The 25,904-nt window shown below is 38.1% G+C and overlaps 1 protein-coding gene across 6 annotated transcripts in view; it reads right to left on the minus strand.

Annotated features, from left to right (window-relative positions):
• Positions 1-25,904, minus strand: part of CDKL5 (cyclin dependent kinase like 5) — a 131,227-nt gene that overhangs the window by 59,415 nt on the left and 45,908 nt on the right. For all 6 annotated transcript variants that reach the window (XM_035323804.1, XM_035323728.1, XM_035323878.1 and 3 more), the window contains exons 2-3: positions 25,127-25,356; positions 24,628-24,662 (exon numbers count right to left, since the gene is read on the minus strand). In XM_035323804.1, coding sequence (XP_035179695.1) covers positions 24,628-24,662; positions 25,127-25,190 — 99 coding nt within the window. In that variant the 5' untranslated portion in view covers positions 25,191-25,356. The remainder of the gene's footprint in view (positions 1-24,627; positions 24,663-25,126; positions 25,357-25,904) is intronic.

Consider the following 25,904-nt stretch of genomic DNA (forward strand, 5'->3'; position numbering starts at 1 on the left):
GCATACTAAATAATCAGCAGAGAGGCAAACAGAGGCCCATGATACAGGAGAATAATGTGTTTATTTTTTTAAAGAGTTGCTTAAAATGAAGCTTCAAAAACCCAGCAAAATCATTCTTTCAAATTATTCTCCAAACCAGAACACAAAATATTAGCATCTTAATCAGTACTGATTGATTTATCATAAATGTCACATTCGTCATTACAAACATTTTTAAGCTTTTACCAAGCTACCCACAATGCAAGCTCTGAGATGTAACAGGCATCACTGACTGCACGTAAATCAGGTCCTGAGGACACCTTCCAGACACTGCTCTGACTCCATTTGTATTCTGCCTTAAAATATTGCTACCCCTAGACAATATTATCAGAGCAGAGGACAGCATCCTGCCTTCTCGGGACTTCTAGTATCAGGTTCTGGCAATTTTGCAGATATTACTTTTAAAATCTTGGTGACTTTCTTAGATTACTCTGTGCAAATTAAAGAGACGTGCAAAATGATTAATTCAATTTATTTTTTGAAAAAAAAAAATATATCTATATTGGCACTTTTAAGTACAGTAACAGTGCTGTGTATTCGTGGATACCTAAAAGTCTTTGGAAATTTCTCTTGAGAAGTGTTTCTCAGTTTTTGTCTTACATTTCTTACTTGAAAAAATGTGAGTCTGCTATCTGTTTTTCAGTTTAAAAAGAAAAAAAAAAGAAAAACAAACAAAAAAAAACGGTTTATCTATGAAATATCACTCTTAGTGTTGAAGGACTTTCAGGAAATTACTTCCTAATCCCAAAAGTTGTTTTTTTTTTTTTTTTTCTTTTTTTTTTTAAGGAAGAAACAGATCCCCTCGTAAATAACGAAGAACAGTACGTCTGAGCTTTCAAAATGCCTTTACTTACTGGAAAATTGATTAGAATTTCTCCAACACGTACATGTGAGAGTCTACTTGAAAAGAAGCACCTAGAATGAATCGGCACAAATCCATTTTTTGTCTCATGAAAGCAAAGTGTTATTCACTAACCAGCTAAGAGCTGGAGAAGACTCTTAATGGAACAAGGATTTATATACTTAACATGCCCATTTAAAGAAGATGGCCACACGATCTCCCGGGTAAAGAACAAGATGAGGAGCAGAGAATGCTTAAACCAGTCTGGACCCACTAGAAAATCTCAAAGTAGGAACAGGTATAAAAGCTCAGCTATTCCACTGTGGGAGAAAGCAGAAAAAGAAAGGCTGAAACCTTTAGGTAGCTGTTTGTCAGCAAACTTTAAGTGTGTACAACGATGGAAAGAGTCTTTTAAATGCAAGAAGATTGAAACAGTTTCTTTTGATTTCTTTATCTATGTTTTTCAGAGTGCTTAAAACAACTGTGTTGTCAGTTTGAACGAATAAATGCCATGAGTAAATGCCTGCATTGCATTAAAGGGAATCATAAACTGCAATCGTTTTTCACCCAAGAGTAAGAGGAATGTGTACGCCGAAGGAGCGGCCCACCTGTATCCACAGGCTCACACAGTGGGGCCTGCAGGGAGAGCTGGCACCAGCAGGCTGGAGGGGGATGAAGGGGCCCTCCTCTGGTGGCACCTTCAGCCATCCCCATCATCCCCATCCCTGGAGACATTTCAAATATCTTTGATACACTCCAAATATCCTCAGAATCCACCCCGGTGGGATCGTGAGCAGCCTGCTGTAGCTGATTCTGCCTTAAGCACTTGGTAGGAGGCACACCTGAATCCTGAGACGGGCACGTTACAACGTACACATCTGATATTCTTCAACTACCTGAAAGCTACCTATTCATGCTTTTTCCCCCTCTGCTTCCCAGCAAGTTACAAAGACTAATCTCAGCCTTGCAGCCTAGTCCCTCCAGCTTTCATCTAAGATCAGCAGAGGTGCACAGAGAGATTCAGAGCAGGACCAAAGACACGGTGCATAAACTAAGGACCCCCTTCCCCAGACTCCAAGGGAAGCCCAGGGGGCCGAGCGCTCTCTCAACTGATGCCAGCCCTGTGCAAATTCTCGCTGTGTTCTTATTCTGCATTATGCTGAATGCTGGGTTTTCATAACCAGGGGGAATTGGCAGTTTCTTGAACCCGAGGTTATCATGTTAAAATTTAAGCAGTCCCATGGCCCTCAAATATTACCCTGAAAAGAACACTGAAGGAAGTGTTTTCTGCTAACTACTACGCTGATGATAGTGGTTAGCACTGAAACTTTTATTCTTCCATATGGTTTTTCATATTTATTCACATTTCTCCAAGCCAGAAAATAAGTATGTATTCCCAAAGAATCTGTACAACAGTATAATGAAAAGGGTCTGGAAGAAAAAGGCAGCTTTTAAATACCATAAATGCAGCTATTTTTTCTTTTCATGGTAAACCAGTATTATTGCATCAGTTTTTGTTTCAAAATAATCTGGGCTTCATTTTGTCCTATTGTAGCACTACAGTAGCACTAATCCCTATCATTTTACAATTTGACAGCATTGTTTAATCCCAACTATAGATGTAAAATGGAACCCAAATTCAGTAAGTAGCTGTAAAGTTTCTCTGATACTGAAAAATCAGTAGTCATTTAAGTTTCAAATCCCAATCCTCTTCCAGTTCTATTTCATTTTTTTCCTGTTACATCTGGGAATTGTGAAAAAATGGGTAAGAAAAATAAAGCTATTTATAAATAGCATAACACTGCATTGGGTAACTACAGGTGTATTTAATTACTTTTTATAACATTATCTTGATACTTGGAATACAAGTGATAATGAAGTAGAAAAAAAAACAAAACAGGAGGACAAGCTGCACGTACTTTATGGCTTTCTTTAAGATACTGCTGCTGCCATAAATGCAGAGACCAGCACGATGGATATAATTACACTATTTTCTTAATTCTTTGTTTTTAGTACTGTACCAAACCTTTCTTGAGCACCTGGTAAGTCAAGAGTAGGCAAACATATTGGAAATTTTTTTGAAACAAACATCAACACTGAAGTCTTATCTGACTCTTCAGTTTTATTTTTTCAGCTTTGAGAATCAAATCAGTGTGATCAGTTAAACTTCTGAAGTTTACTGAGCACAGTTCAGGCTTTAATTCTGAAATCTTTACTTGTGCAAGTGATAGCCAATTTTCTTCTGCCAAACATTTTTTATCTGGCATTTTCTCATTTTAAGTATTTGGCCAGACATTAAGACTATTCTTATCAACAGTTGAACAGGCATTTTTCTTTTAACCTTTAAAAAAAAAAGACCTACTGTGAACCAAGACAGACTTGTCAAGCAAGTTTCTTAGGCTGAAACTCTTCAGGCAGAATCCAGTTTCAGATTAGACATCTGAATTCAGATATATGCATGTAAATTAGGTGTTCAAAACTTCTGCTAGAATTAGAAGAGCTGGAGAGTCACTCCAGACAAGATCCCGTAACCCTAAACATCAGCATTTAAGATGGGCTAAAGTTGCGCCAGGGGAGGTTTAGGTTGGATATTAGGAAGAACTTCTTTACTGAACGGGTTGTTAGTCACTGGAACAGGCTGTCCAGGGAAGTGGTTGAGTCACCATCCCTGGAGGTCTTTAAAAGACGTTTAGATGTAGAGCTTAGGGATATGGTTTAGTGGAAGATTTGTTAGCGTTAGGTCGGAGGTTGGACTCGGTGATCTTGGAGGTCTCTTCCAACCTAGATGATTCTGTGATTCTGTGACCTTTCATCTCCCCTAGTAGCATGAATTGAACTCTCTATTCCTTGATGAGATATCCACTCACTACAGCAGGAGTTTAGACACTTGTACAGGTGCCCACACACACACCTGAATTTCTATCTTAATAATGTCAACTTTCGACATCTACTAACTGTGGGAGCACACAAAAAGAAAATCAAGCCCCATGTTCAGCTTTAGTATGCACGGGTGTCCTGGCTTTGAGTGGGAGTCAGCTTTTTTCTTAGTAGCTGGTATGGTGCTATGTTTTGGATTTGTGATGAAAGTAGTGGTGATAACACACCGATATTTTCGCTGTTGCAGAGCAGTGCTTACACTAAGCCAAGGATGTTTCAGCTTCTTACACTGCCTTGCAAGCAAGCAGGCTGGGGATGCAAAAGAAGCTGGGAGGGGACACAGCCAGGACAGCTGACCCAAACTGGCAAAAGGGATATCCCATACCACAGGGTGTCATGCTCAGCTATAAAACTGGGATGAGTTGGCTGGGGGTAAGCTGCAATTACTTGGGGACAGGCTGGGCATCATTTGGCTGGTGGTGAGTAATTGTGTTGGCATCAGTTTTTCTCCTCTCTCCACCCCCCCCCCCCCCTTCTTTCTTTCCCATTAAACTGTCTTTATTGCAACCCACGAGTTCTCACATTTTACATTTTTCAATTCCCTCCCCTCATCCTATTGGGGAGGGAGGGAGCAGACTGCTTGGTGGTGTTTAGCTGCCTGCTGGGTTAAACCACACTGTGAAATGTATGGAAATTGCATTTGGATTCTCCAGTCATGGGTAAAATCAGTTGGAATGTTGTTAAAATAATACGTAAAATAAAGTTTCTCCTTTCATCAGACACCTTTCTCAATCTGCACAGCCTTTCAAAGAATCAAGAGATGTCCTGCTGCAAGGACTCAGTACCTTCGGATACTGCCCATCTGGTCCTACAAAACTGTCTGGTTTATCTCAAGTAATTCCTGACTCAATCCTCACCTACTGCTGATAATTCATCTCCTTCCTCAACCCTTTCACTAAGCATAGAGGCAAAGTTGGCACCAAGCACCTTAAACGTATCTGTGTCTGCTGTCACTGAATTGCCAGCCCCACTTAGTAATGGGCCCACACTTTCCTTGTTCTGCCAACATAGCAACAGATGTTCTTCTTGCTGCCCTTACAAATCTCAGCTTCAGCTGAGCTTTGGCTTTCCTGACATCACTCAGATGCACCCAATCAATGTTGCTAAATTCCTCCTTTTCAGCCTATCCTTGGTTCCACCTCCTGTATACTGCCTTTTTTTTTTCCCTCTATTGGAGCTTCATCATGAACTCCCTGCTTAGCCATGTCAGCCTTCTGATCAGTCTACCTGTTTTCCTAACCACCAAGATGGACTGTTCTTATGCTTGTGGAGGATGTTGTTAAAGGACTGCCAGCTTTCCCTTGCCTTTTAAGCTGCCTTCCGTGAGCTACCCACCAACCAGTTTCTTGAATACTCTGTTACCTTCTTCCTCATTCCACTGGTCAAGTTGAACTCCACTATTTCATGGCTATTGCAACAATTATAATACCCTGGCTGACTCATTCCAGCACCTGTATCAAGGCATCATCCCTAACACCCTCCATATATTTCTGGGACCAGTTATATCCCGCCACGTTGTCCTCCCAGCAGATGCCAGGGAAGTTAAAGTCCCCCCATGAAAACCTGGGTCTGTGATTCACAAACTACTTCAAGCAGCTTAAAGAAGGCTTTGCCCACTTCTTTGGCCCAACTAGGGTCTATACCGAAGTCCCAATATAACGTCACACTATCTGGTCTCTCCTCTAATTCTGACCCACAAGTGCTCAATCACATTGTCATCCCCATCCAGAAAAGACCTCCATGCAGGTATGGAGGTTTTTCTTTTTTCTTTTTTTTTTTTAATACACATCCATGGTATCTTCTTTTTCCCCCAAATATCAACAAGGCTCACAAATATTCCTTTCACTCTTCAGATCTTCAATAGCAATATTTTGTGTTGTTCCCTAGGAAAGGGATACATTTGAATGAGAAATGCCACCTATATTTTCTAGCCTCAGTTCTTTAGCTACTTCTTCCTCTATACAACTATAGTGATTTTTTCTTTCCCCTAAGAATACTGTGGCATTTAGAAAAAGCTATCTTTTTGCTCTTTCCCTGCCCCAACAAATCGTGAGACATATTTGCTGACAACACTATGCTCTTATCAAAGCCAAGTTCTAGGGCAATCTTATAACAGAGGAAGTTCTATAGGTGCAAATTGGTACTATATTCTTGTCCTCATTTTTTAATTAGTTTTAATATCATAGTAAATTAGGATTGTTTTTCCTGACGTTTCATTGATCATTCCTCCTCACTTCTGACTCTTTCTCTACAAGCCTGATGGATGTCACACATAAATCCTAAATCAATGGTCTTTCCTACTTCCCTTTTAATTTAGCTAATTTTATTTTTTTTTTTTAATTTCCAGTCTACATGTTGAAATCATTTTAAACGGATATCTTAATTTCTTCTCAAAGTGTCTACACTCAAGTTTGTACAGAAAGAAAGGCTTTTCTTCTCCAGGATCAGACAGACTGCACATTCTTTGGCCAATAAGGGAGAAATTCTTGTCTTTTAACAATATTGCCATTTTGCTCTGCCAAGCATTTAAAACTGCATTCCTCTGAGAGACTGTCTCTTCTTTATAGAACAGTATCTAGGATTCAAATTCAATCCAAATTTCTTAAAAAAGGACAGTTCTTAAAAAAGGACAGCAGGCAAGATTCATACCTCAGAGATATACTTGTTATACTGTATCACTGTTGCAGAGGTTGGAGGAACTGAAGAGCTGCCTCTGAACAAGGTGTATAGAAATTTAAATGTACACGAGGAAATAAAGGAATCGGCATCCAAGGAAGACTTCTGTCACTACTAAATATATGAGGAAAAAACTGCAGTTACTCAGACTTCTTCATAAAAATAGCATTTCTACCTCTGTGCTGCACATCTAAGATTCCAATTTTGGAGCTTAATTGAGAAAAGAAGTTCGTGGATTCGCTTCAGGCCGTTTCTGCAGAGTCCAAGGACTTATCTCTATATATTTTTCTTTTTTATCTCAAAAAGGAAAAGTTTAAACATCACACCAGTTCCAGGAACATTTTTGTTGTTGTTGTTTTATTTTTATTTTTTGTTTAAAATCTATTCTTACAAAACTTACCCCCTACCACTAAGACTATCTAACGTACATCTCTTAGATGTCGCACACACACATACATGTGCACTTTTGAGCCAGGAAAAAAAGTATCATGCAGACTTTATGTTCACTGTGAAAGGTTCCCAAATATGACAAAGGAATAAGAATAACTCTTGGCTAAAAGGGAAGGTCTAAGTGTCTTGTCTCACCAACTTTATTATGACAGTCTTGGTTTCAGCTGAGATAGAGTTAATTTTCTTCTTAGTGGCTGCTGTGGTGCTGTGCTTTGGATTTAGGATGAGAATAAGGCTGATAACACACTGCTGTTTTAGTTGCTACAGAGCAGAGCTTACTGTAAGGCAAGGACTTTTCAGCTTCTTGTGCTGCCCTGCCAGCAAAGAGGCTGGGGGAGCACCGGGAGCTGGGAGGAGACACACCCAGGACAGCTGGCCCCAGTGACCAAAGGGATATCCCAAACCATATGGTGTCATGCTTGCTCAGCGATAAAACGGGGGGTTGGCCAGGCTGGTGCTCAGGGACAGGCTGGGCATCAGTCAGCAGGTAGTGAGCAATTGCATTGTGCATCACTTGTTTTGTATACGCATTTTCCCCTCTTTTTCTGTCCTATTAAACTGTCTTTATTTCATCCAATGAGTTTTACCTTTTTTTCCTATTCTCTCCCCAGTCCCACTAGGGGGAAGTGAACAAATGGCTCAGTGCTTAGCTGCCTGCTGTGGTTAAACCACAACATCCCCAAATGTGCAAACAACAGGTGGAGAGAGGAGGGTAAAAGAAAATGCAGAATGAAGATCTGACAGCCAGGGAACACAGCAACTAAATAGTCTAGGAAGAGCAGGCAGAAAAATGCAGACTGAAAACAGATTAGAAGACAGAGCTGAGAAAAGGAAATGGGACTCAGAAGTTAGTATTAAAAAGAGTGTAACAAGTAAGATATTAAATCTGCGAACATCTACAATTTTACTGGAATCCACCTTTACTGAAAGCAAAGGAATGGTGAGAATTCAGAAATAGCTACAAACCCACTGATACCACAGATGAGTCTCATTCCACAGAGTCCTGGTATGTGCAGAGGATGAAGGCAACAGGCTACCAGCTACACCATATCAAATACTAGAAGCTGACAGCTGTGTGACAATTGCGTGGGTATCCATATGGTGTTCTATGATGAATTTTGTATTTGAAAAGTCTGGAAAATTATGTGCAAAAAAGTAAGTTTATCACAGCATATATAAGCAAGGCAGTATTTGAGGGGAAAAGGTAACGTTCTTTTATTAGAACTACTGGTATACACGCAAAAGAAACTGAAGCCCTTCTTCAGGTCCAAAATAGAAAACACAATCTCCAAAGCTAAATTTAAACAGAGAACAAGTATGCTCAGTGTTTAAAAAGACCAAATACATCTACAGCAAACCTCAAACATTTCCAAAGTACAGTCTATCTTGCAAAGAGTTATATACCCAATATGTGCTATCAAGGCTTTCCCCACAGCTAGTTAAAGCAGGGGAAAGAGAGAAGATTCGGCCAAAAGGTTGCCAATTTTACCCAGATGGTATGAATTGCTTTTTGGGGGCTGGAGTCTCAATTTACATAACTGATCTCCCTCGTTTATGTAAGGCCTACGCACTGAAACAGTGGGTGAGATTAATTCCACCCAAGCTACTTGACTTTGCAACCCTTCTGTCTCTGGATGCTTTATTTTTTCCTCACGTGTACAAACACACATTTTTACAGTACATTTAGAAATAAAGTGATCAACCTCAGATAGATTACCTCCTCTGTATCAGGAGTCTTTGGGTTTCACTGCTACACACCACAGACCACTGGATTGTATTTGCAATATACAAGCTAGAAATACAAATAAAGTATTCCCAGCTCTGCTACTGAAGTAAGAAAATCTCCATTGCCAATGCAACCGTACAGCATCAATTCTCACATCCCACAGGGCAATCTGGCACAGCTAGCAGCAAGACCAGAATTTCTGAAGCTCACCCATCTTCTTTGACTTGCATATTGGACAATACAGCACACGTTCTCCAATGAGTACATGCATAAAGCTATAAATATCTCCTCTAGAAGCTTTGCATTTCCTTTTTCCAGTGTAATAGAAGGTATTACCCGAGATCAATAAAGCTTTAAATAACAGGCAAAGGCAGCCCCACTGGAAGTAACTACTTTTCTTACATTTAGATTCCAGGAGGATGTTACAGGTTAAGATCCTTGAATCAGACTTCAACGATTTATGTGAAAGGTTGTCATAAAAAAAAAAAAGGATTCAGAATGTATGTTATATATTGATGTCCTAGAGCTGTTATTTCTCTGAATACCAAGGCACTGTAAGATTGATCTAAATGGACATGGAAGAACAAGTAACAATTGGAGAAGCTTTGGAAACTTTTACTCCCCAAGGAATTCAAGCCTTTTACTTTGTAAAATTAGTTGTTAATATTTAAAAACAATGCTGTTACTTCATATTTGATTAGGGAGAAACAGAACATTTAAGATTATTTAAAAAAAAAAAAAAGGATAACTAAAGCTGTACAAATAAGCTTGAAGCTGCACTGCATTAGGCTAAACTAGTTGTAGATATATATGACAAAGCTTCTTCAGATAAAGGTTGCCTTCAGTCCTTTGGAAACCGATGCAGCAGCATTCTGCTATGTAGAGCATGAACAACAGCTCTAGCAGTAGTTTCTTGACTGGTGTTCACGCTTGTATTACCTCTGACTTGGTTTCATTATAACACAATTCCAGATGTCTAATTTTTAGTTTCTATTTTTATAAAACTACACTACATTAAAAGATTAAATGTCCAAAGCTCTGGGTATAAGTATTACATAAGAATATTGCCAAGCAAATCCATTAATTACTTTAGAACCAATTTAAATCATCAAAACCAAAAAGCCTCCTCACATAGATTTCATTCAGGTAGTATGGTGTGAATAGACAGCTATTGTCATCTCCTCAAAAAAAGAAAAAGCTCCTGCAAATTTGTTAACTGTTAACCTACCCTGTCCCAAAAATCAAAAGGAAAAAAAATCCAAGCACAAAAGATCCATGGACCTAATTATTCTTCTACATTTGCCTTTACAGATTTATTATATGCAAGATCATATCCCAGTCAGACAATCTCAGAAGAAGGCATTCTCTCTCATTGAAAAATTCTGTATCTTACTTTTTACTGTAGAAACAGAGCTATCAAAGAATTTAAATAATTCAAAATTATACACGTACCTCACATTTTCACTTTTTCTTCTAGCTCAGAACTGCTAAAAAAATGCCTTCCTTCCAACAAACATGTTTAGGGAAAAAGCATGATGCTCTAGCAGTGAGGGTAATTTTTCAGCACTTTCCTGAAACATGACCTTAGGGCGTAGACACGAGTGATATCTGAGAAAATATTATCAGAAAGCTTCAGTTGTGAAGTATTTTCTTCATATTTTAAGTTAACACTTGTATGATCTTGCTGAAAACTTCAATAAAACAGAATCATTGTCATTTGTACTTCATACTGAGGCACAAGCATCCACCTCTGCTCATCCACATGAGAATAAAAAGGATCAGCATAACTGTGTGCTAACTAGTGCATGCAAAATTCTGCTGAGGCATCAGAAGGAATGGGCTAGCATTGGTTTCCAGAAGAGAGCAGAAGAAACCTCTTGATGTAGCTCATTAACTAAAAAATGTGCAAGTGTGCTTGCATATGCACTTGTGTATGGCTCTGTGCATGTACACATGTGAAATCAAAGGGATGTTGGTTAAGCAGCAGCAGAATCTTCAAGCAATATAAATAGAAAAACCGACAATTTTGCTGGTATCTGTTACAAACAGAAAGAAATGCTATAGACAGGCTGGTCTTCTTTGATTTGCTTCTCTGATACTGAATTCAGCTGGGAGATCTGGGGGAGGAAGGGGCTACATCCCAGAATTTCTGAAGAGAAATATGCCCAAGATTTTTTTGTAATTATTATTTATTTATTTTTAAGTCTGCTAGTGTTTGTGGAATAGATTTTGTTTGGCCTCCCTTACGCCTTCCTAGAAGTCACTGGTGAGGTTCCTGCTGATTCTTCTTAGCTCCCTACTTAGTTTGGACTCCTCCTCGCTACAGCGACATAGCATTGGAAGCATGAAAGACTTGCAGAATTAGAGCAGGTTCAGAACCCAGGCTGCAATTCCACCAGATACTATCTTGTATACATTTTCTTAACATCATTCTTAGCTAGCTGATGCCTTGAGGAGAAAAAAAGGTACACAACACCCGGATGAATTTTTCACACAAACAGTCACAGGAAATTTGATCCTGTAGAAGTAGCTAGTCAGTTTTACTCCACAGATGGCATTGCCTGCAACATATTTCTGTGCATAAACATGGCACTACTCCATCTCTGTTGGAAATGTTAATTGATTTCAAGAAGATAGCTTGCCTCCTGGTCAAGATGTGTACTGTCAGAAAAGGAGGTATGTGTATAACCAGCCAACCAAGTTATTTTTTCATCCTATAGAATTTCATCTTTCTACATCTCTGCACCTGATTACACTTGCGACACCTATCCCTGTTAACTTTGAAATCAAAAATCACCTGAAAACCTTGAAATCAAAAAAAGTCTCTTTACAGCCAAAGGGAAAATCATGGCAGTAACTTTGTGCAACCAAGGTTTAAGAAAACAGCTTTACAACTAATTATCAGCACACTGGAATTTGTGACAATGTTTTGTTATTAGATATGTATGAAATAATATGCTTTATAACATGTCTTAACATTATAAAGACCGTCTGCGGACTGGAAAATTACTAGATAAGACAGCACCAAAACTAAGCTTTCTCTCTCAAAGCATTTTATGATCAGCTGATACTTAAATGTTCAATAAAGGCAACACAAAGCTATGCTGAGAACTGGAAACAGAACACAGAGCTTTTCAGAGAACAAACATTCATGCACCTTGTTTCTGCTGCAGACATGCGGCAGATCAGAATAGGTATGAATAGGATGTTGGGGGTGGCATTGCGAGAGCATGAACATGTGCAGACAGCAGCATGCACAAGAAATTGCACAAAACTAATTTTTATTGCTGAGGAAAACTGTTCCCGGGATGGTGGTCCAACCGTAGAATTGAGGAAAGCATTGTGCCAAGCCCAGAAGGCTGCAGCACAGCTGATTGCAAGCAGACCCTGGAGGCAACAACAGGAGGATGGCAACTAGGTTGCAGCTTACAGCATAAACTTGCCCTTTTCCCCTTGGCCTGAAAGGGAAATGTATTTCATGTATTTCAAATGCACTCCAAACAAGAAAAACCAGGTTAACTGGCTAAATATTTATGGCAGCCAAAACAAGCAAGAGTGAGGCTAAGGACCAGTCCATAACAAGGAGCAACTTCCAAGTACAACATGTACAAAAGATGTTAGAACTAGCTTGTCATCACCATCAAGAGGAACTCCAGGGCTGCAGCGGTGACTTGTCTGCTAGCAACCCTCACCCTCCATACTGCACACCAGAGATACTGCCCAAATCCTGTGGGAACACACCTCTCTACTTGTATAATGGGGGTATGAGCGAATGACATCCATGCAAGAACAAGTGGCAGTGGGAACAATTATTCCCCTTCAAGATCCTGCAAGCATTCACCTTCCTCTTCTGTCAAATACGCACTTAGCTTTGTTACATTTTTATGCTGCAGTACTCTACCCAAATTAGTATTCACACTGACGAGGAAATGGAAGATGCTTCATCAGTTAAGGTACAAACAACTTTAAAACAAAGAGCAGTGTTGGTATCTGCTTCCAGCGAAGAGTTGCCTGAGCTACTCAGAAACAATACCTCACTTTGCTGTACACCTTGAAACATGGACATAGTATTCCAAAAAGTGGCTGATTTTTCATAAAGTGTGAAGTTAAGCCATTATGTTGTAGGGTGGTAGGATTTCAAATGAACTTAGGTGAAGATTGGTCTCACCTAGCAATACAAGCTAAAAGTAATTCAGGGATAATATAATAAAAATAAACAGACTTTGTAAATCCGAAGTTGTCATATGCTGTGTCCCCCCTCCAATTAAACTAAAAGAAGCTTAATTTTGTACCCTTTAGAATAAGGAATGCTACCATAAAATTCATTTCTTTATCAAAGGTAAGGAGCAGATGAATTGAGCTTTATTGTCTGCGTGCAGCTAAATACAACAAATCAAAAAGTATGTATTCTAGAGAGTTGTAGTCTTATAATACACATATATTACTTTCTGCTACCCGTAAGGACAAGTAGCATAAAGAATGCTTGCAGTTCTGTACAAACCTGTAACAACTGCTGTGAGCTGAAGAAGTCTGCTAAGTCCTTCCAGACAGAAACACATAGCACTCTGCAGTCTCAACAGCATGGCCTTTGCTCTAGAGCTCAGACCGGCTACCCGCTGTATCCAAAATGCCTTCATCACCATACTCTGATGCCAGGCTTGTCTAATCCCTTAGGTTTTTAGCTGAGATCTAACACCATACAGCTTAAGTGCAATTATTAAGTTCTTTTGCAGGTATTTTTACCTACACGTAAACATTTGAAACAGTTGTAATGTTATAAACCGAAAATACTATCTTTTTTCCCCCATTTATTGTTACCCGGTTTTTGAGTGAGAAATAAACACTGTTCTACCTTAAAAGGAGTATTTCTAGTCAAAAATAAAATCAACAACTTCTAATCAAAAAAAAAGAACAGTTTCCTATATTTTTTAAAGGGCATTACACCAATTAGGAGTTACAGAAAACTGAGTAATTATGTAAAATAACTTGAACCAGGACATTCAGAAGGACAATTTACTATTTAAAAACGTACTGCAATCCTTTCTGATGAAAAATAATTGTGCCTAGAAAAGCCTATAGCTTCTAAATGAAGTGAAATACTGGGCAAGCTTCTGCTATTTCTGTCAATGTTTTACCTTCACTGTCAAGTGTTCCTTTTCCAGGACTCCTAGTCCAAAAAAAAAAAAGGCTTTAAATTCACAAAAACAATTAAGGAAATAAGCTAATGTAATTGGTACATCCAATACACTTATCTTGTGTGGTAACGTTTTAGGTCAACTTGGTTTCTACAAATAATTTTGCAAACCAACCAGATGATCCAGATCCATCCACCTTCACCACAGTTTATTTAATACTGAACTTCTCAAAAACTGAACTGTGCTTTTATTGGCCTTTATTTAAATACAGTGTCCAGAGATCAGTGATTAACCTAGTGTTCTTAGAGCTGCTCAGATGTCCTACAGAAGTTTAAGAACTCCATAAGAATCCTTCAAAAGACAACTAGCCAACTAACCTAAAATTCAAAAATTCGGCTTCTTTGCATCAATTATGCTACGCAGTACTTTGCAATTTGATGACAAGACTAAACTGTAATCCAATATTCAAGCAACTTCGTACTACCACAGATGTAGTTCTGTAATTAGCCGTATGTTACTACTTCTCCTATACATTAATTTTCATTATCTATAAATTTCCTAGCCTGCATCACCGGTTTCCTAATGATCCAAGTCCCTACATCAGGTCTTAAAACCTCAGTTTCAATTTCTTCTTACACAGCTTTTAAGAAATACTGCAGTCAGGTTCATAACTTTAATTTTTCTAGTATAATAAATTATTTCTTGCAAAAAGCTGAAAAATTTGCATGGATAGTTTTGCTTTGTATGTCCATGACATATACTTAAGTTTTCACTGACAAGTGCATTAGAATGAGATACAGAACTAGGAGCTGTTTGCAATTAACACACACCATTAGGGGCAGCCACACAACACACTGCTGCAGGTCTGAAAATGTTTCCTGTGTTAATCCAGGTGTGATGATATGTAACCTATTTGCAGATGGAAGCATGCAGCTACTACTAAGGAGCTTGTTTATTTACTGGCAGTCTTCCAAGGAAAAGTGCTATTTGCAATAATAAGCAGTAATCTTTTGCTTAAAAAACAGTACCCATAGGAGGAATCCATGCAGCTAAAGTCCATCAGAAAGACACACCTCTAAGAAATTTCCTCTAAGAAATAAAAGAAAAAGCTTCACAGATGTCAGGTTAATCTACAACGGTTAATGTGACAAAGAAGCTGGAAGTGTGACTGAAAATACTGATCTCTTCTCCCTCTCAATGTAACAAATTACTTATCTTTGACTTAAGAGCCACCAGCAACACACTTCACATATCCTTCCCAAGGCAAGATGTACTGCTCCTGCTATTTTTAACTTCGGCTTATATGCCACTCATACCACAACAATGCAGGTAACTGAAGGACAAGGTGTTAGATGATATATTCACTCCTGTTCCCCCTTCTTGTTTTGAAAATCTTCTGCAGCATCAGGTCTCTCCACGCTCAGCTTTGCACTGTAGGAATGCCATTACCCAACGTTACAATGTCCCACTTAAGCCGTCCCGATTTGCGGCGCTGCTACCACCACCCTCACACTGTACTGCTTTGAATTCAACACTCCTGAGAACAAGAATCTTAATATCTCCTCCCACACCGAATTAGTTTCTCTTCTCCGAAAGCTCTCATCTTTCTCCCACACCTCCCATTTCTAAATTAGGCTTTGGGGAGGAAAAAAAGAGGGAATGCCAATTTTGAATACTGCCTACTGCCGAACATCTGAGCAGCATTCATTAATGTGACAAGCACCACGGTGGAGGCAAAGGAATGGAGTATCAAACAAGGGCCCTTCCTCACAGCTGCCTGGCACCCTGTCATAAAAGGCTCAGAGGGGGGAAAAAACAACTGCAGACGTGATCACCATTGAAATGACTATAGACGGATTGACAAATGCGCAGCAGTGCCACTAAGGCACCTGATTTCCACTAGTGCCACTAAGGCTTTATTTCCATGCCTGCCAGATAACCAGCTGTCCTTTCAAGCCGGGAATCTCAGCAGTTTGATTTTTATCCTCCATTCTTGACAACTATCTGATGTTTGAAGCAGTAACGGTACATACGTGAATCTTCCATTAAGTTTTTTTTTTTTTTTTTTTTTTTTTTTTTTTTTGTTTTTGTTTTAAAAAAAAAGGTTTTCACTGATACCAGCATTTAAAATTTACAATATAATGCTAATTTACAATATAATGCTAATTTGATTGTTTTGCCCTGCCACAGGGAACTGAAAGGGACTATGGAAAAAGCTCAGGTTCAGGTACAGACAATGCATCAATGAAAAAATGAAAGCTTTAGAAACTTTCAACAGCACATTAGCATCTACCCTGCAAAGCAAAAAGAGTTTATCACCATTTATCTACGGGTACAGAAAAGTGGTTACTGAAGTGAATTAGCTTATCAAATTCGCCTCTCACTGCTGCACTCAAATGCCATGCAAAGTGTTCAAGAGAAATACTATATACCTAGTATTTCAAAACAGAACTCTGTAAGGAATTCAGGAGGTTATTCTTTGCCTAATGGTGAAGTTGAAGCAAGTGGTTATCAAAGAGTGATAAGATTTGCAGCAGTACAGCTTGCCTAATAGCTGTATTTTCTTTGCATAAAACTCCGAAAAACAGACCTCAACTCTATTACAAACATTTACTACTGGCATACACTATTTACTTCAGAAGCTTGACATAATTTCACCGTATGTATTTCACACAGGTTTCAGCACAAAAAGCATCTGCGAGTTGTGCTTTAGCCTAAGGAACAACATTAAGTGCAATAATCCTCCATATGCACGCTACCATTACTGAAAGAAAATGGTGCGCCGTACAGAGGTTTGCCCTTGACCGTGATTACAAACAACCACCTTGCCACAGAGCCAAACCGCACTTGATCAGTAGGAAAAAGTCAGCAATGCTGATTTTAATTACAAGTAAAATCAAAGGCAAAGATCAGCAAAATTTTTGAGGATGAAAAAGATGCAGCAACAAGGTATCACGTTCTTTCACCCTTACTGTTGCCATCTTACGTATAAATTGGTAGGATTTGGCAGTGTACTTTTTACCTGTTTTTAGGTGAAGGACAGCCAACTGTAAATTGATGGCATGTAAAAAAAATGCATAAGGACAAAATATACAGTATACGGAAATACCAGTTAACACTTTGAACACTATACATGGACAAGTAGATGACAAAGGACAGGTGGCTTTAAGCATAAATTAAAAAACAACAACAACAAACCACTGCTGGCATAATTTGTGCTAGAATATTCTGATGATAATTACTTCCCAGTAGCACCGTAGCAATTAGAGGCTGTGAATACCATAGGGATTATCGCAACATGCTTCTCCTGTTCTTACATCCTTCCCTTCAATGTCTCTTGTTTACTTCTAACAAAGCCACTTTTTACAATGCTGAGCTAAACTAAATTCATCCAACTCAAAATGATTATTCTTAGGTATATCGGGGTAACGAACAAGAAAAGCCTGTGTATTAATCAGCTTTCAGCTTTAATCTGAAACAGTAAAACTGATTGCTTCAAAACGCTCCTGACATAATTCAGATTTCCATGAGAAATCCTGATCTTGAAAGTCAATTGTATAAGAAGAAAAAAATATTTAAAGACACGCTTCGCATGGAGTCACTTGCTACACAATGCTAAATGCTCTTCAAGGTTATCTTTTATTACTTACCACTTCAGTGTGTTTTCTATAACTTTTAACAGTAGTAATTTCACATTTACTTTCAGATTACTCATTAAAATATTGAATAGCCATATGGTACCTACAATCCTTCTCTATCAAGAACAGATGAAAAAAAATACCTCTCCTTAGCTCCCTACTAAGAGACCTTAAAAATATGTCAATCAGCCAGTTCTTAAATCCACACAGCCTTAAAAACCTAGAATTATACAGAAAATTTTATTAGAATCTCGTACAGTTCTCACTTATAAGTAAACTGTCGTAAACTGTCACATATGTACGTAGCTTCCTTCAACTCTACATGATGTGAATGAAGAAATCTGGTTCACCTGACAAGACCTACTTCCCAGAAATATATATACTGCTTTTTGTTATTGATTAAGCAACTTTTCCACAGCTAAGCATTGGAGTAGTGTGAACTTAAGCATCTATTGCTGTCTAGATACAATTTCTGAACAAGGGTACAGACCTTAAAAATTATCACAGTATTGCAGAAGTGTAGTAAAATAAGAACACCAACAACCAGAAGCTTTTGAATCAGCACAGCTAATCTTCTGGGATTCAAATAACAGACAATACTAGTTTCTTCCCTAGCTGGGTAGCTGAAACCTCTTAATACCTCCCTCACACAAAGGATTATAACATTAAGGGGAAAAAAAGAAATGCAGACATCATTAATTTGCTCTCATTTGAGGAGCGTAGATTTTTCTTTTACTCATTATTTAATTTCTCAATAATCCAAACAGGAAATACTGTCGAAACAGTAAACCAAATTAAAAGACAAAGGGTTGTATAGAAGATTATACAAAAAATAAATAAATGTTGACAATAAACCCTAATGAAGACTACTATTCAGCCCAAGTACTTGGCTTAGCACATGCTGGAGAGCTACAGGAGCCTTGCAAGCCAGATCCAAAGCAAGACTTTCAGTAGTTTGAAAGACACTGAAGACAAACCATTTCTATGAACGCTTTAATTCTGTTGCTGAAGGGAAACTCGTTACCATAAAAAGAAGGGTCGGCAGTGAGAACAGTAAGAACCTCAGTAACATGAGCAGACACATGAGTTTGAGAAGGGATTCTAACACCTACCTGTCAAATTCAGAATTTGATGTTTATGATAAATATCAGATACACCCCAAATTTCCTATGAGCATGAAGCTCTCTTTCCCTCTGTGAAAGCAGCATGACCAGACCAGACTTCAGGTAGCTATACACAAATGCAAGTGTCAAGGGAAACAGATAGGAGGAACAGGGAGTCAAATCTTATTTCTGCGACTGTGCACTGTTATCCTAGAACTGTTACCCCCGTGAGATCACTCATTAGGGTTACACATAATGTGGTGGGTTAGCCACAATGTGCCATGAATAGATGTACAGAATATTTCAGGAAGATGAACTAAGAAAGCAAGGAGATTCTTGCAAAGGAGAGGCTTGAAGGCAAGGACATTTGCTTTGAAATGTGGAACAAGAAAGCCAAAAGTTTTTGCCTGAGGGTTAGAGGACAGAACAGAAGGGGCATTAGGGTGGACATCTGCTTCAAAACACCTGTTCAAGAAGGCAAAATAAGTAAAAGCTTTTTAAATAGAAGCCTTACAAGAAATTCCAGTTTTAACAGCGGACTTTGAGCACTCTGTATCTGCTGAAAGGGCAATACGGGATGACTAGAAGGAGATTTTTGGAAGATAACTCATCAATGAACCAACAGAAACATGAGTTTCTGAGGTACACAGCCTCAGAGGCAGTGACAACGTGCAGTCATCCTGACCAGAAGACCACTGTACATCAAGGAGTTAGTGTTCCATGTCACAGCTAACAAGATTTATGCAAAACAAGAGACCTGAAGGCCTGTGCTGAGCTATGCTGCAGGTACAGCTTGGCCTCCAGGTCTGTGGTGTTCTGCATAAATCCCTTGGCCACAGGATAAACGCAGCCAGCTCCTTGTACAAAAGGTGCCTGCGGGCAGCTCTGACTCTGTACTTATGATTATGACACTTTGCATGCCCTTGCCTTTATCTAGAAGCACAGCAAGAAGCTCTCACACAAACATCCATTCTGTTTGACGGCAGAATTTATTAATAGAGTTGTTTTCTTGTAAGAAAGTCCTGTGGTAGCTCAAATTATGGCAATGGCATAACCCCTTCTCCAGGCAGTCTGCACAGTGTGCTGCAGACCGATCGGAGGCCCCTTTGATGCTGCACAACTCCAGGTTCCCATTATCTAATGGAATTAGATTACCTGTATTATTCTCACTTTCTTTGCAGGGTTAGCTTTAATAAATAACATTTTAAATGACACTATACAGAGCATGAGTGCCTTTCTCACTGGGATTACAACGGAACAGCATCCCTGATGTCAAATGCCACAATACAGGGGAATTCAAGATGCTGGAAGAACTGAACAAGAAAAATGGCAGAATTACAACCATGGACCTTCAAAAGAACAGTTACCCTGGTTCAATGATTTGCCTAGAGACAGCCTTAAACAGTAAAGGAGTCTAGGAAAACTGGTTGTTCTTCAAGGATGACTTCCTCAAAGCACTGGAAAAGCCTATTCCAACAAGGAAAATACTGGGAAAATTGTCTCAAGTTGGCCAGCGCTGGTATACAGGGAATTCCTAACTGAGCTCCAGCACAAAGAAGTAGTGCACAGAATGTGGAAGCGAAGATGAGCTACCTGGAGGAACACAGAAACTTTCCTGCAGCATGCCTTGGTTGTATTCAAAAGCCAAAGCTCAGATCAGTTGAAAATCTGTAAATGCAGATGACAAAGTAAAGGGTTTTAATAGGTATGTGTCAGCAAAGGGAAAACCAAGGAAACTGTGACCCTGCTGTTCAGTAATGATAGAAGACATGGAAAAAGCTGAAGTACTCAAGTGAAATTTGTTGATTATGTCCCATAAACATATCCATTATATTTTTGAATGACTAGGCTGCAGCTTTCTTAAAAAGCTATATAAATATTTTTCAGATATTCTGAGACACACAAAATTTGTCTGAAGACAATGACAGTATTAGTGAGGGCTCAAACAGGACAAAATTAAATATCAGGTAAAGATGAAAATGCCCGTATGTATTACGCCTATAAAAAGGTTATTCGTCAGTATTCTTTGAGGCACTGAAGTAGCCAAGTGATTCTATAAACTAAGGTTTCTTTTCACTTGTTTTTAATAAGGGAATTCAGTGATGTTTACCTTAAAGAAAAAGGTATAAAAATATCTCAAATACAATACAGAACAACTAAAACCGGATACACTTCTAAAACGAAAGACCAGAAAAACATCTTATCAGGCAGGAGATGTTGTACATGCAAGAAGACCTGGCATTACATTTCTAAATCATTAAACTGCATCCCCTCAGGCTCCAAAGACTCTGTAAACACACAGCACACAGCAAGAGAATGAACAAGGCTGGGAGACTCGATAAAATTCTAGCAGGCTTTTAGAGAATTCAGATTACCATATCCCTTCCTGCACACCCAGCTACCTCCTGCCTTGTCCCCAGAGCACATTGGTTTGGGGGAGGCAAATTCCCCTAGGCATGTTTTCACTGTTTTTCTCCTGCCTTATTTAGAGTGATCAGTTTTAGGGATCTGGGTGTTTTGTGCTTGTTTCTTAAGATGCAGTCTATTTCTTATTTACTGGTCAGTAATGAAGTCGTGCTCTGAAGACAAATGTCCATATTTCTTGAAGAACTGCATCAGGGTGGAAATTCAAGTGACCACAGATAAAACACTGGTTAGATAAAATGAGGAATTGTGCACGTTCTGCAGATGAGAACTAAAGCAGAAATTAGAATCAATAGTTACCATGTTAGTATCTATGAATTGACCACCAGAAGTTTGAATCCTTCTTCCTCTTCTGCCTGACCCCATGGCAAATTGTCTCACTAATGAAGGCCAATGTTATTACCTTGTCTACCTGGACACCGTATCTATCCACTCTTCTCAGTTGTTCAAGGATATATTAACCCAATTTCTACAAACTCCTCCTACTTACAGCTACAATTTTCAACTTTCTCTCCTACATACAGTTTATTATCTCCTGGTGCATTTTTACATTGCCCTTTCACAACTACATCTAAGCTAACTTCCCTCCCCCTCAGCTTCATTTCTTAGTGTTCATCTTTGGATACCCTATGGCTTTCCTACAGCACCTTCCCATCATTTTATTGATTTTAAGCCAGAGAGTTGTTCCATTAGCACCTTATACTTATGTCAGACGTCTCCTAATGCTTGTGCTTAAGTCCCTAATAAGGATTATTGGGGTGGGAGGAGTGTTATTAAGGATAACACCACATGAAGCTGCAAGTTTACATCGTATAGTGAAAAGGGGATGGTGGTTTTATTTAAAGGACAAATACCAACCAAACTTAAACATGAACAAAGACTCTTTTCCTTAGCCATGTCCTCTGACACTGCTGAACTGTTCAAATTGGTTTTCTTTTCAGAAAAGACAGATGATATACGGTAAATTAGCCAAGACAATTTTACTATTTTTTAATGAAAATAAAATGCATTTCCAGGCTTTTCAAATATATTCCAATGTATTTATCTATGAAATGTCTTCTCATAATGCTTTATCCTAGCATTAGCATTATTTGTATTAGCTTCATGTCAGAAAATAAAATAGATAAATATCTGCTGTGCACAAGTAGCAATAAAGAATTTGTAATAAAAATATGCTATATAATAATGTAAACATAGTCAGTTCTAGAGGAGCTACTCTAGCTTTCCTGATAACGTTCCTTTATCAAGGAAAAAGTCATATAATAACAAGGTGTTTGTTTCTTAGTCCATTCCTGCCAACTTATATCCATTTATTAATGCCACTGAATTGTACTAGTACAAAAAGCTACATATTTATTGAAGCACTACTGCATTATGTTGCAAAATTGATGCAATTAAGGACCAGCTCATTTCATGCAAATTTTACTCTCCCACGAATACAATGGAAATGAGTTGACTTCAAGTCGCTGAGAATCTGCCTCTTGCATATTACCATTGTAAAGATGAATATAAATACTTCGGCATTCAAATTCTTAAACATAATTGTTAGTTTGGTACAAAAAGAAAAGCACTATATGCTGAGGGAACATGACCAAGGATGGCCTCATATACACAATACAGCTTAAAAAAAAAAAAAAGTCCAGAAAGCACAAAAACTAGATGATGTTCCAGTGTGGGTTTCCTATGTGACACTGAAAAGGCTACGTAATGCACTCAAAATCAACTGTGCTAACTGCAGACAGATCACAGGGAAGAACCACTTAATAAAGAACAGTATTTGTAAGTAAAGTTGATCAGCAGCCATACAGTAAAAATAAAACAAAACATACCCTTGCATTTGCAGGTAATTCTGTTAAGGCTGCACAAAAGCGAATGCTTACGTATTTTTAATATAATTTTCCTAGTTGTACATGAAAACGGTTCTTGATCAAAAACAACTACATGTATGATCTTGCAATACATTTTTCTTCTTTTATATGTGAGCAATTTTTCTTAATGCAGCAAGCAGAACTTGTATTTGTGTTGTACCTTGCAAGATAGAAATAGCTCAGGACAAGTCCCTCTCAATATTTGCAAATGTATAAAAGGAAAAAGTTAAGATGACAAGCAGCCAGAGGAAGTCCAGGGGAAAGAGATACCTATCCAAGTTTAATTTTCTGATATTCTTTTTCAGTAAAACAGATAGCCTGTAGACTCATCTGCTTTTACAGACTGTGAGGGAACTTGACTTAAGCAAGTTAAAATCATAATTCAGTGAGCTTAAAATATTGCAAATCCTAGGTCTTAGCAAACTCACTTGCTAGAAGTTTTAATAAATACCAGTCTGTTTTAGAACTTCAATGTTGCTTCAATTAAGTTTGAAGTTGCAGAAAAAATGGTGCAACAACTATCCAAAAAACGAGATCCTTTAATGAAATTCAGTGTCTTTTCACTGGCTATATGAAGAAGCACTCCCACTGCTAAACGAAAACCATTCCTCTCTGGTCATCTGGCATACTGTAAAGTATTCACATCCAGAAGTCAGAACAATGTTTACCACTCATTTTAATTAGGTATTTTTTTATTATTATTATTTATAGCCACTGTTAATATACACTAGGTAAGAATGTAACCACGAAGCTCTACCTTGGTTTTACTAAGATAAGAGATGATTATCTTACCATGTGGTATTCTAAAAATCTCAGAAGCTAAAAAAACAACAACCTACAATTACTTTCTAAAAATTGTTCTAAAAGTGTAGGTGAACCTTGTTGCATAGCAAGGCCCCAGCTCTGAATTCTCAGTACAACAATGTAAGCCACTCCAAATATAACTACATTTCCTGTGCAAAAGGACTTGTTTATGTGATAAAAGCCACTGCAGGAATGTAGGTCCTCTTCAGCGTTAATGTTTTCTAGAACAAGGTATGAACTACATAAAAAAAAAAAGCCTTTTATGTATTCTTGGGTCGTTACAAATGAATCATTCTATAATTCTGGAATGTTTTGCTTTAGGGAAGTAAAAGGTATTTATTATGACTACACAACAGTTCCAAAGACAGCAAACTAGTTCCTTGCTGATGAGCAGAAAGTACAGATATATCCAACTTACACAACAGTTATGACAGCATAGATAATTTGCCAGAATTCCCTTTTGTCTGAAAAAGGTTCCACCCCACTCCCTCTTTTAAAACAAACAAACAAACAAAAAAACACTTCATTTTCTTCCAGATTAAATTCAACAAGCAAAGAAGTCAGTGCTTTCTTACTGCATTTTAATTGTCCAGCAACAGCAGTGGAAATGCCATGTGGATCCCCCTCCTCCCCAAGACAAGTGCGTGCTCGTATGGCAGTATTGGAAAATTAATTCAATATTCAAATTGAGACAGAGTAAACTGCACTCCAATTTTATTTGTAAGAAAACTTTCTTAGTTTAGATTAGAGAAACATTACTGATACTTCACAGATTTCAGGTAAATATTAAATGCTAAAAAAAAATGGGTTTGGGTACTATATATAGCTGTTTCCCCTGACAGTACTGCAATTAAAAATCTGAATGACTGCAGAAGTCCTGCCCAATTGCAATGTATCTAGTACAGAGCAACACCTCAGTTCTCATGAGAAGTCACTGTTTCACCCAAACACCAACATTTATCTCTGACTTAAAGCAATTTACTTACCTTGTGTCTGCATTTAAGTACAACGCCATAGGCTCCTAAAACAAAGAAAATAGGCATCAAGTCAGGAAATCATCTCAAATCAGAAAAAAGCAGGAAGATACAAGTCTTCAGTCATCTCCAGGCCACAGAAATAACACTGTTCCCAATATCATCCTAAACTTGCACCTTACCAAATTTTTGTGCACTGAAAAAGGCTTCAAAGTAAATGGGTTTTAAATCACTGAAATTATTTTTAATTATACTAAGTTGGATAATTTGCATCTATCCAGTATCATTTAAGAGATTAATACAGTGAGCTTAAACAGAACTGTCCCATTTCTCCTCTTTTTTTTCCAATCTTCCAAACTTTTCCTTCAATCTGAGATGTATAGAATAAACTGATGTTTTGTAAGATTTGCGTGAAAGTAATATTTTGCAAATGAAAACTTCTTGCCATTAAAAGGACTAAATCATATCTCAATAAAAAACAAGTTATAATTTTTATAGAGATACTACTTACCTTCACCTACAACCCCAAGGATCTCAAATTTATTCATCACATTACCAATGTTAGGAATCTTCATCAAGACAAATTCTTCTTACGGTAAGAGCCACAAAACATGGCACAATGGGGAGCGTCCAAATATCTTGCAAAAGGCAATTGTGAAAAGACTCTTGGAAAAAAAAAATCCACCTTGATCAACTGGACTTCTTACGTGCTTTCCTAATTTCTAGTGAGTCAGTAGCTTCCTGGGGGGGGGGAAAAAGAGGAAATAGTATAATAAGTAACTTGTTTTATTTCAGTAAAATATAGCAGTGATTTATATAAATCAAAACAATGTTGTCCAACATTAATGGTTGCAGACAATTCCACTTTTCACAGTCAATAGAACTTACACATTCAATCCACGATACATGCTGCTATCTGAGAACAGCTAGCTTTGTAATTCCATACTGTGACTATTAAAATAATAACTTACATACAGTTTGTCTCTACAAGACAGAAGCAAGCCAAAATGTTGATAGGAACTACCTCAGTGAACAAAAAGTACACTTTTAATTACCTATGTTCTCACTTCATTTTACATTGACAGATAGGTACAAAAACAAGTTGTTTTTACTCACTTTATTATTTGTCCTCTGTAATAGTAAAAAGGATAAGGCACAAAGGACACTAAACAACAGGAAGCATCCTGCTATTATTTCCTTTGATTGCTTAAAAAAAATCAAGGAAATTATTTGTTAGACTGACTAGCAATCAGTTTTAGAAAATTATTTCCTCTGTCAATTTATTTAAT

Source organism: Oxyura jamaicensis, chromosome 1 (assembly GCF_011077185.1).
Source record: "Oxyura jamaicensis isolate SHBP4307 breed ruddy duck chromosome 1, BPBGC_Ojam_1.0, whole genome shotgun sequence".
NCBI lineage: Eukaryota > Metazoa > Chordata > Aves > Anseriformes > Anatidae > Oxyura > Oxyura jamaicensis.